The sequence below is a fragment of the Drosophila tropicalis genome, unplaced genomic scaffold (genome assembly GCF_018151085.1).
Source record: "Drosophila tropicalis isolate 14030-0801.00 unplaced genomic scaffold, ASM1815108v1 contig_694, whole genome shotgun sequence".
Taxonomy (NCBI): Eukaryota; Metazoa; Arthropoda; class Insecta; order Diptera; family Drosophilidae; genus Drosophila; species Drosophila tropicalis.
The window spans coordinates 874,105-886,478 of record NW_027173176.1 but is presented as its reverse complement, the minus strand read 5'-3'; the positions used below and the strand labels follow the sequence as shown (position 1 = coordinate 886,478).

Here is a 12,374-nt window from a genome sequence, read left to right as displayed (position 1 = left end):
TGATTATAATTAATGACTGGCCACACAACAGCAAAAGACCTTTTGCAGAGTTCTAATGAGCTAATCTAATGATCAGCAGCGATCACAAGAAACAAAACCAAAAACAAAATAGCTGAAAAAAACAATTTCCTGTCTAACTGTCAAAAAAGATGAAGAAAAACGAAAGTTCCTATACAAAACTTTGCAACTCCCATTAGTTGTTGTTGGCCAGGCCAATACATCGAGTGACATATATACACACACACACACCAATACCTATTTGTTAGTTATGAAAAAAGGGCTATTAGGACAAAACTATTAGGTGGATCGACTCATATATGTATGTATCTTCAATCATAATTTTTTTTTTTTCTTTTTTTCTTCTTTTTCTTAAGGTGAGTTGCATTTTAAGCGCCTTTGGCTAGTTTTTCCACTTTTTAGTTTTTTTTTGGTTTATATATTTTGTGTTTCTTCTTTTGTTGGCCGAGTTGTTTAATAAACACGCAAATATTACATTAAACTTTAAGATACTTTTGCTTTTTACACACACACACACACACATGTAGAGCGTAGCTTAATGGGTGTAAGCATATTTATAGGCTGTCATTACTTTGCCGTAAATTAAACTTTTTAATGCGAAAATTGTTTTGAGCATAATTTCGTTATTAGAAAATGAAGAAAGTTATTGTGTAATAGCTGCTAAAATGGAGGAGTTTCAACTTTATTTTTCTTTCGGGTTTTCCGCCTTTTATGTGTGTGTGTGTGTGTGTGTGTGTGTGGGGCGTTTCGGGAAACTAGAAAATTGTCTCTATTTGAGTATAACTTTCGAATCGAAAATTATCTTTTATCTGCTGCGGTTATTGTGGCTAGGATTTTTTTTCGGGGGGAATTTGTTTTATGGACCGCTCCCATTTTCCATATGTTTAAGCCACACAAAGAAGCTTCTCAAACAAGGCCCCAAAAATGAGAAGAAATAAAAAAATAATGCTACAATGGGAAAACAAAAAGTTAACCTCAAGAAACCGTTATAACAACACACCGACACACACACACACACACACATGTGCGGATACATATATTCAAGCTCTCTTATAAATCATTAGAAGCAGGTTACGCTTAACAATTTATTTGCTCTACACATGAAATGTATCTTGTAGATAGATCTTAAAAACCTAAGCATGCTCAGAACACACACACACACACACACACATTGGCATGTCGACGTTGTCGATCTTGGTTCTGGGCCTCGGAAGGAAGCTAGCAAAACGATCTGATAAGTGTCAAGATGTTGTATAACCTTCAGTGTGAGTGACTGACTGACTGACTGAGTGAGTAAGTGAGTGCAAGAGGTTTAGTTCAGACCCTCTCCTTCTCTCTCTCTCTCTCTCTCTCACTCTCAAACACCTGTTGTAGTCTAAGTGCTATACAGAAAATAATTAAATTTCCAAACAAATGTCTTCGATTAGAGATGAGCGATTTACGCAAAAGATTTATTATAGTACATATATGTACATACGTTTTATCTAAACGGGATCAGCTGAGACATCAATCAATCAGAAAGATTTGTCATAAGTAGTTTAACACATTAAATATCTTGCTTAGTTACTCTTACTATCAGTTCTTCTTATTTCTGTCTGTGTTTTTTTCCTCCATCTTTGGAAATTTATGGGTCACGAAGTGAATCTTAAAAAAAAATAGTATCTGGAAGAAACTTCTAGTTAGAAACTTCAAGAAAGACAACTTCAGAGCTGAATTGAATTGAGAATTGAGAAATCGAGAATTATAGAGAAATAAAATTCAAATTATTAACTACTTATATTGAAGTACCGAAAACAAGATGGAAAATTATTGGCTATTAAAAGAAAAGTGTAAAAAACGAAGTGCACTTTTAGGGGCAATTGTATTGATTTTGTCATTTTTTAAGATCATAAATATCGTTTCCAAATTTAAGGTAAGGTAAAAAAGAAAGAACTAAAGTGTGACTCTTCTTTAATAGGCTTGAGAAACCCTCAACACATTGACTGATAACCCACACGAAAAGGTTAAGTAAGGCTTCTACCACAAAGATTCGAAAAGTTTCAATGGGTGACGCATCATTGAGTGCTGTGGGGAGGGGGGAGAGAGCATCACTGTTTCAGTTGAAAGTGACTTTACACAAAATCACAAAAATATATTCCAGATATGTAGGTACATATTGCTCCTAACACTGACAATGCCTGCTGCTGCCCCCGAAGGCGGTATGTAAGTACTTACATGCATACATACATACATAGATATGTATGTAAGTTTCAACCTCAGTTTGTTACAGTTGTTGTTGTTGTTGTTCCATTGTTTTGGTCACACGCAGCAGCAGCAGCAGCTGAGTAGTAACAGACAGAAAATAGAAAAATTACCCAAGCCCAAGCCAAAGACCTGATGTGCAAGGTGGCATCCAGCACTAGATGATCATGACGATGATGATGACGATGATGATGATGGGGCACCCAAAACCTTAGGCTCTGTGAAAATGAGGAAAAACAGAAAAGATATCGCATGGCGCGTAGACAATGACTCGACAGCGACAGCGACGGCGACGGCGACGTTAGCCGTGGCAGAGCTCAAACTCAACGGCAGCTGACTCTGGCTCTGACTTTGAATCCGCCGACTGTCGACTGCCGACTGCCGACTACCAGACTGTTGGCCATGTCAGTTGGTAAACTTCAGTCGAGCTTGATGGGCGAGAGCGAGCGGTATTATTATTGTTATTATTCGTCTGTCTATACGATTCGGCAACAATTCTTCATGAAGCAGTTACGGATGGTTGAACAACAACCAATCTGCCGGCCACCCAACCACCTCACCTTCCCCCTTTAGAAAAAAAAAAAACCAAAAAAAAGCGAAAAAAATGTGCGACAGCAATGAAAATTTATAATTTGCATAATTATTACAATTATTTTTTTATTTTGTGTGAGTGAAAAGCTTGAAAAGTGAAATGAAACCAAAGCTTAAATGCAACTAAGAATCCTCAAAAAAATTAAAAAAATTAAAATTACGTGAAAACAAAATAGAAAATAATACTTAGAATATTAAGTTGAAACATCATATCATCCCTTCATTATGTACTGCACCAAAGATTGCTCCTGCAGTTTATGTCGTGAGCTGAGAGCCTATAAGCTGAGCAGCACCAAAAAGAAAATGCCCCCAGCATCAACAACAACGACAACAATCGGTCTACAATCCACAAATAAGGCGCCTGTTTCTGTCCATGGCACACCAAGTTCCCTTTTTGGTAGAATGCTCAATGATAATTTCATATTACGACGCCGGGGCATTTCGTTGAAGAACTTTCAACCACAATCGCTGAGGAATAGTGAAATGTGTCAGCAATTGTCAGTGCGGCCACGCCCCACACAAACACCATCGCCCACACCGATTGAAGAGTTGCCCGACTTGGAGGAGTCCACGAAACCCAATCATAAGGTGGTCATCTATTTTGGTGACTCTATAAACCGTCAGCAACCACTGCAGCAGCCTTCACCAAAAGATTTGCACTCTCAACTCTTGCAAGAGATGTCCCAGAAACTAAAGGTCCAAGATCCAGTCGATCCAGTTGAAAGTAGGCACATCAAAGCGACGTTGGATCTGGCTGGGGAGCAGGTGGGAAACGATCATCAGTTGTTGGTGGTGGATGCTGCCTCTGCTGCTGTTGCTGATGAACTGCCGCCCTACATTGAGAGCGTGCAGAATGGTGTAATTAATATCAAAATTGAAGGCAATTACCGGCGAGCCAGTGCTCTAGTGGAAACGGTGGCAAAGCCAACTCTGGCCGTTGTCAGTCCAACGAAATTTGATTCTGCCCAAGCTGCTGCTGCTGCTGGAGCTGGTGCTAATGTTAATGACGATGACGACGACGATGATGATGATGATGATGGAGATGATGATGACGACGACAATCACGTTGAAGAAGCAAATGACAACAGCGACGACCCTGGCCACGATGCTGAGACAGATTCATGCGACTGGAGCTATGTTCAGGAGTGGCGACGTGCCGCATGCAGACGACGGTTTGTATCCATACCCAAAACGAAGGCAAGCCATGCCACATAGTGAAAATATTTCCAAATGATTTGCCATTTCTCTCTCAGCAATTTTCTGCATCTGCAATTCTATTGTGAAAGCCAAAGTCGAGACATAGCCAAGGAAAGGGCTTCAGCTTAAGATATAAAAAATGAAATGCAAGTTCCCCGCCAGAGCTAAGAAAAATGTGGAAAGGATTTATGAAAGAGAAGAACTTTCTTTCTCTTTGATTTTCAATTTTGAATTGAATTCCAATTAAAGTCTTTTCCTCTTCTTGTTGTTATGTTTGAATTTTTAATTTTGTACGTTTTTCACTTTTAAAAAGATACTTTTTTTTTTGTCAGTGGTTAAAAATGTTACTTGTTACCCTATGTAAACAAGTGGTACAATTAATTTAGTCTTGTACCAAACCATTTTCAGTTTTTTTTTTCAAATTTTTGTTCTCAGGGACTGTTGTTTGCTTGATCTCTCAGTTAGAACTAAGCCAATCCAATATAAATCTCACCAAATCTCGTCAAACTCAAACCGGCGAGGCCAACTGGGATGATCTTTCTAACTGATTGCAAAGTTAACTGGGATGCTTTAACTTCTATATATAACAAACACAACAATATATCTTTCGAAAACCAATATTTATGGCATCACGAATGATTAAATCTATCCATCTGAATCTATCAATATAAAAGAAATCATAAGAATATACATATCAGTTGATAACCCAAGAAAACCAATAGATAAACCGAAATACCCTTTTTGAAAGTTCAGACAGAACTTCCTCCCCTACTATTTGGGATCAAAGAAGTCAATCAAAACCATATATGGTAATATACGAAGGCTTCTTAAACGTTTCGATTACTTTTGTATGTTTAATGATTGGGTTGAAGCAATTGGAAGACTAGGAAAATGTTCGATATCTAAGACCGATTTAGCACTAACAAGAAGAACACGATCCCTGAGGACCATGTTTAGAAGATTAGTCAGACTGGCTTTAAATATCTTTCGAAAATGAAGTAATTCACATGCCTCCATCCAATAATACCTATTTATTATGCTAATTTTGTTTTGGATTATAAAATAGTCTTCAAATCTGCAAAAGGTCAGTGTTCGCAGAACTAAAGCCCCATCAAGGTAGCCACTGAAAACGGGAGCATTGTGTGAACTGAACTTCAAATATTTCAAAATGTTCCCAAAACAAATGCCAAAACTTCCAAGTCTTATTTAGCACGCGGCCATTGTCAATTTATAGAAATTCTGGCTTTGTGTTTGCTTATTTTTCTTGAAGACAATGGCTATTGGGAATATGGGTCAACGTTTAATATCGCAACAATAATGTTTATGGTTTATAATTAAATCAAAAAGAATCACAAGCTGTCTGGAATATTTGTTTGTTGTTGCTGTTGTTGTTGTTGGGTATTTTTTTTTGTTTTATGCCATTTGTTTATGTTTTTTTTGTTTGACCAAACCCAGTTAGAAAATGATAATCATGATGAAGATGTCATAAAGAACTGTGTGAGAATGAATATGAATGAAATGTTAGAGATATGTATAAATGACAATGATCAACCCAGTTTTAGGCAAAAACAACATGAAATCTTAAATTCTAATATACAGTTATATCATCAGAATTATGAAATTTCAATTCGTTAAGTAAGAAAGAAATTTAGAAAAGTGAAACAAGTCCGATCATATTAGTAAGTTTTTCTATGATTTTTGTAATTCTGAAATGTGCCAAATATATATGTAGGCCTCACTAAAGCAAAAGGATGGATTTTCTTTTTTTAAATCTCTTTTTCAGTCTTTGTAAGTGAAATAAGCAACTTGGTCCCCAAAAAGTGCTTAACCAAAACTGTCGCCTGTCTGACACGCTGTAAAAGCTAGCAATTTGGTGACAGCCTCTCAAGATCGTATCACTTTTGACTAACTTTTAATGAGGTGCCACTGGCCGAAAACGCCAAGGTACCAAGATCAAGCCAAGGCTGATACCTTGGCTCTGCCCCTTTATCTGTGTCTCTCTATCACTAACTAGATTGTCAAGAGTGTGTGAAAGATTAGCGGTAATATGACAGTCTGTCGTCGCCCGTTAGAAGTTGCTTTTGTTGGTTCTTTTAACTTGAAGCAGAAGCTTCTTCGCGACTGAATTTTAATTAGTTGCATAATTTATGGGCTTAACCACTCTAAAATTGGGACACATGCAAAATGTGATCAAATGTCATAATGTTGCCGCTGTATACCCTTAAAGAGGGTATTAAAAGATTGTTCAGTTGTTGTCATCGTTTGTTTCAATCGGTTTCAGGTCGTCACTTTAAGAGCCATGGGAATGAAATTTTATATTCAAGTTACTGATAAGACTTATGTTTAATTGAAAGGTTTTTCGATTGTATAACTATTATAACGTATATGTAGTTGTTATGAAAACGATTGGTCGAAAATGAAGCCGCAACTGGAAGGGTATTGATTTACATATTGGCAAACCTAAAATTAGCTCGATTGATTATTTCAAAGCATACTTTTGGGTGTAGCAACCAATTAGAGCCAGCTACAATGGACTTTCAAAAGTCGAATGCACTTGAAAATATATTTAAATTGCAAAATATTGATAATTAAAATTTAAACTCAGTACCTATTGTTGATTGTATTTACTGAAATATAAACGAGAAAATTAACAAACTTTTGCAATTTTTACGAAATATGACGTAAAGAAAAATGTTTAACGAAACATCATATAGATTTTTACGTATTATTATTTGTTGTTAAATTTTAGTAATTTTCATAAATTTTAGTTTCTTGTTTGTATTTCCATTGAATTATTTGGCGGACAGCAGGAAAAAAAACACTTTATAAGCCTCTCCTCGAAGGCATCTCAAAGGTCTTTAATTTTAAAATGTAGCTTAATGTTAAGTACAAGTTTTAAATGTATTAAAGAGAGTACTTAAAAACAATGACTTTATAAATTTATAACCAAAATGTCACCCATCATTCTCTCATTCTCTCTCTCTCTCTCTCAATCTTTTGCAGACCCACTGGGAATTTGCCACCAAACTTTGGAGCCCAACAGTTACCCAGTCAGATCAGTGGGTTGCCACCAGTGCCACCCCAGCAACTGCAGCAGCAGCCGCAGAATCTATCTGTTGGTGCTGCGGGTCATGGCTTGGCAGTGGCAATGGCCACACCAGCACCACGAGTCTTTAAGGAATTGGCTCAACAGCCTAGCAACAATAACAACAACAACAATAGCAATAGCAAGGGATTGGGAACGGGTTTGAGTGGGGGTGTTGGTGTGATTGGGTCGCCACACAATAAACCATTACTGACAAGTCCAAGTCTGATTGCTGGCACTCCTCTGCAAATGACTCCTGCGGTGGCCAAAGCTGTTATACCCCAACGGGCAGTGGCTGGGCCAGCACGTCTAACGGTACAGAGCACACCGGTAAAATCTCAGCCACCACAATTAAGCGGCAGCTTGAGTCATTCATCACCTGGGCATGCTCGCCCACCCACTCTGGGTATACCAACAGCAGGGACGACAAGTGGGCCAACTGCCTCACGGACGCATCAGCATGACCAACAATTTCGGGCACTGCACCGAGTGCAGGAGTGTCACAGTTCCTCGGACGAGAATCGCAGTTCGGGTCATGCCAGCATGTCTGATACGGGTGGGCATAGCTCATCTCCGGCGGGGGGCATGACATTGGGTCCCCCTGCCCGAAGATCGTTTGGCTGCCGGTGTGACCAATCGGAGTACACGATCGCGGCGACATCGTGGCATTGGTCTGCAAAGTGCTGGCGGTGGCTGTGGAGTAGGTGGTGCTGGTGGCGGCGGCGGTGGTGGTGGAGCTGGAGGCGGTAAGGCCCCCTGGACAGGCACTGGACTGGAGGACATCAAATTGGCCATGTTAACCCTGCGTTCGCAGACGAGTAGCAGTACCTACAGCAGTCTAAGTGCTGGCTCCGAAAGCTCAGAGCCAGCCAGACGTTTGGGCCGTTACTCATCCCTGGAAACGGTGATCACCAGCACCAGCGCCGATGAGTTTGTGTGGGTGGACTCGCACAATCGTCTGGTGGAGCTCCAGCATCCGCCTTGGAGTCAACAGTGCATTATGCGGGTCCTGCGCAATGGTCGATGCAAGCAGCAGGCCGAGCACATAGCTGTGGAAGTCATCTCGCGACTGGGCTATCTTCTGCAGAGGGCGCTGGTCAGGATTGCCCGAGAGATTCAACGCTTCTCATCGGGCTTGGGACTCTGCTCTAAGCAGGAAGTTGCCGGTGCCTTTAAAGTGGTTCTCTGCTCCAGTTTGGCTGATTCCTGCACAAAGGCCTGCCTCCGATCGGCCGCCATGTTTGCTGTGCCCGGTGAAAGTGCCCTCAAGCAGAGCAAATCCTCACGTGCCGGCCTCCAGCTGTCCGTGGGACGTTTCTATCGCTGGATGACAGATGCTCGGCTCGGCAAATTCATTCATGAATATGCCGCCGTCTATCTGTGCGCTGGCATTGAGAATCTTCTCGAGGAGATTATGCTGCAGTGCAGCAATGGCAGCACAGCAACGGCTCTGGATCAGAGCATAGCCAATTCTGGCGATATTTGGGGTCTCCTGCAGCCATTTGCCCATCTAAATGCTGGACGTGTGGCTTCCGGGGCGCTGACTATGCCCCGTTGGGCCAGTGCCTCTTCGCTGGCCACTTGTGTGGGCAGCATTCGAGAGCTTAAGGAGAAGGCTTTGCGCACTCAGCAAGAGTTCCAATTGTCCGCCACCCTCTCGGGATCAGCCCTGGCTGCTCTCTTCTATTTCATGCGTTGCTCTCAGCTGGAGCACACGGAAATAATGGCCACCCAGAGTACAACTCCGGGTCAGGCTCCTGCCTCCCATGGGCCAGCCAATTCCCATTCCGGTTCGCATGTTCAGGAATTGTGCTATGAGCGTGCCTATGTGGTCCTTCCTCCCCTTGCCGAATGGTTGCGTGTGGCCTCGGCTCATGCGGAACACCGAAGTGCCTTAATGATCGACAAGGATGATGTAATGCAGGCGGCACGTCTCTTACTCCCCGGTGTCGATTGTCCCATACGTCCGGTGGCCCACGACGAAGAGCTGCCCACCAAGAAGACCCACTTCAATACGCCAAGCAGTTCGAATGGCTCCAATGGCACAGGCACGAGCAGCAGCTGCAGTAGCTCACCCATTGTCAACAGCAGCATGAGCATTGCTGAAGACACCTCCGAATGGGGTCGTCGTGCCACCATCGGAGTGGCTTTCAAGGTGGGATCATAGAGTGAAGCCGTCTAGGATTTATTCTTTAACCATTTTTTTTTTGATTTCATTGCTTTCAGCTCCTTCTGACTGGCCGTGCCGAGTTGCTGGCCCAAGCTGCCCAGCTGCTGCCACCCACAACTCGTTATGACACACAAAACAGCGCCGGTTTGACTGCTCTGATGATTGCAAGCATTCGCAATGATGAAGTCGCTCTCCATGCCCTACTCGACGCCGGTTGTGATCCAAACATTGAAGTTCCCGCTGCGGGCAGTGCCGGCTATCCAGCCATTCAATCGGATACCCAACACTGGACAGCCTTAAGTTTTGCCGCCAGTCGTGCCAATTATGTGGCTCTGCGCATTCTCCTCGAACGTGGCGGCAAAGTCGAGGGTGGAGCTCGCTCCAGCGAAGAGAAGTGTACCCTGACTCCCTTACAATTGGCCGCTGGCACTGGCAACTTGGAGATCGTGGCCCTTCTGCTGGCCCATGGGGCCAATGGTTTTCTATCCACACAGCAAAAGGATTCACTGTGCTTTGCCGGTTCAGCCCAGAAGGGCTGCTTCTGTGCTATCTCCGTTGCTGCTGCCCACGGTCATCGTTCGTGCTTACGCAAAATGTTGGCACATCCCGTCTCACCGGGCACTCGGGATGTTCTATCGCTCGAAGAAATGCTTGCCGAGGGCGATGTGGGTGGTGTTCGGGGCGGAGGCGGAGGTGCTGGAGGTGCTGCTATTAATGCTGCGAATTCATCAAATGCAAATGGCACAAATGAGGATCTCTTGCCGTTGTTGAATAAGACCCAAATTAAGAGACTGCAGGAGGCCATGTATCATAGTGCTGAAAATAATCATTTGGGTAAGTTGAATGATCGAAAACTGGTCCTAATCGTGGGTATGGTACATATATAGCTATGAAAAAGGGCACCCCACACAGCCGAAGTGAGGGTAGATCAAGATTCAATCTAGTAAATCTTTAAGGTGAAGTCATCTGTGTCTACTTCTGGTTCTGTTGCGAAAGGACCAGCTTGTTAGCCAAGTTATTCGTTGTATTTGCCAACTTTCATAGTTATTTCATATATTTTTGGCATGTATCACAGAGCCTTTTGTAATCATCTTTGCAAGTTCTTTCCTTGAAACACACACAACCAGACACTGAGTGGCATAGAAGAGACTCGAATTCAGAGATACCTTTACTTACATTTTCTCCAATCGTTCCTACCAAGATCTTTTCTTGAATGAATTCCCATGAGTGAGATTAAATATAACCAGTTTGGTTTTTTTGTTTTGTCAATTTGTCAGTTTGATGTGGTATTTTGCACTTAACGGTATTTAATCTCAAAAGTCACATTAATAAACCAACCAACCAAGTACCTGACTACCTACTTAACTCTCTCAAAAGCAAATTTATAGCCTCTTTTTTTTATTTTGTATTTAATTAATTTGATGATTTTTTGATTCGAAATAAAATGCAGACATAACAATTGAATTACGCAAACTGGGCGTGCCCTGGACCCTTCATTGCTGGATGCATGCTCTGTCGGCTGCCCATGAACTGAGATTGGATGCGGTTATCGATCAATTGCTACAGGATTTCCTGCAAGTCTGTCCCGATGATTATAGTGCACAATTTGTTAGCGAATGTCTGCCATTGTTATTCAATATATTTCGTAATAAAAATGAGGGCACCACCTTGCTATTGGCTGATATATTTGCCACCTGCTTCGGCTGGGAGACCCTGATGCCGCTGAAGGAGCAACCACAATTGCAGCCGGTTCAGGGATCACGCATTGATCCCAAATTTGTGAACAATCCCGAGCTAAGTGATGTGACATTCAGGTAAATGACCACGAAGCCAATGAAATTTTGATGGTGATTAATTGTTTCTGTTTTTAATTACACCAGGGTTGAGGGCAAAATCTTTTATGGCCATAAAATTGTTTTGGTCACTGCCTCGCCACGTTTCCAGAGCATGCTGAGTTCGAAACTCAGTGATGCCAACTCAACGCCAACAGTTCAGATCAATGATATACGCTATCATATATTCCAATTGGTAATGCAATATCTATACAGTGGTGGATGCGGTTCGTTGGATGTTACCCATGGCGATGTCCTCGAACTGATGGCAGCCGCAAGTTTCTTTCAATTGGAGGGACTCTTGCGCTACACAGAGGCACGGTGTTCCGAAATGGTCGATGTGGACAATGTGGTGGCCATGTATATACATGCCAAGGTAGAGCATTTCATTCTCATTTCTCATTTGGTATTCAATTGATTCGATGCTCCTTGTCTATTCTCTCGTTTAGGTCTACAATGCCCATCATCTGTTGGAGTATTGCCAGTGTTTTCTACTTCAGAATATGGTTGCCCTTCTTACCTATGATGATTCGGTTAAGCGTTTATTATTTGCCAAGAAGATACCAAATCATGATGTCCTTGCCGGTCTATTGCAGACCCTCCAGACGCGTCTCAAGACCCGCAAACCCAATGCCAACTCCTATCGTTCACCTTCGGCCACGCCCGTGAAAAAATAATAGTTAGAGCGCTAGAGAAACTCGTTTCATATTTATTGCATTGTTTTAATTATAATCTTTGAGCTTGTATTATATAATACTTATATACATATATATAATCCCAAAAAAAAAAAAAAAAAAAAAAGATAAAAAATTATCCTAGTATCCCTTACCTGACCACGAAATTCCCTCCTTTATTCCTAACCCCTCTCTGTCTCTCTCTTTATCTCACCCTCTAAAACAGACTTAGTTGTAATTAATTTTTTTTTTTTTTTTTATTGTTCAATGCACTGTTAACTTATACGAACCCAAGGACTAAAACGTATATATACATATATATAAAATATATATCCTGTAGCTATTATTTTGTAGTTGAAATTGTTTGTCTGCATTAAAACAAAGAAAAAAATAAACTTATTAAAAAAATTTATAATCCAAGTGTGGTAAAAATAAATTTACAAGTTCCGAAAGTCTTTGAAAAAGTTTTCCACAGGAACCGCTAAATTCAAGGAAAACTTTATAATTTTTCATATTCTCATCCATATTTTTTTCTTCCCAATGCCCCGAAAATAATTTCAATCTCA

The 12,374-nt window shown here is 41.4% G+C and overlaps 1 protein-coding gene and 1 long non-coding RNA gene across 2 annotated transcripts; one reads left to right on the top strand and one right to left on the bottom strand.

Moving 5' to 3' along the window:
* Window positions 1-2,883: 2,883 nt before the first annotated feature.
* LOC137579099 (uncharacterized) lies at window positions 2,884-4,492 on the bottom strand. The gene is made up of 2 exons (XR_011032781.1): window positions 3,739-4,492; window positions 2,884-3,604 (listed from the first exon to the last, which is right to left on the bottom strand). It is a non-coding gene; the product is annotated as an uncharacterized lncRNA (long non-coding RNA).
* LOC137579098 (ankyrin repeat and BTB/POZ domain-containing protein 2) lies at window positions 3,076-12,093 on the top strand. Its single transcript, XM_068292794.1, is given in 9 exon segments — window positions 3,076-3,164; window positions 3,231-4,022; window positions 7,051-7,729; window positions 7,731-7,803; window positions 7,870-9,287; window positions 9,359-10,136; window positions 10,753-11,116; window positions 11,183-11,510; window positions 11,584-12,093. Coding segments are annotated over 9 exon segments (4,749 nt in total). The 3' UTR covers window positions 11,812-12,093.
* The last annotated feature ends 281 nt before the right edge of the window (window positions 12,094-12,374 follow it).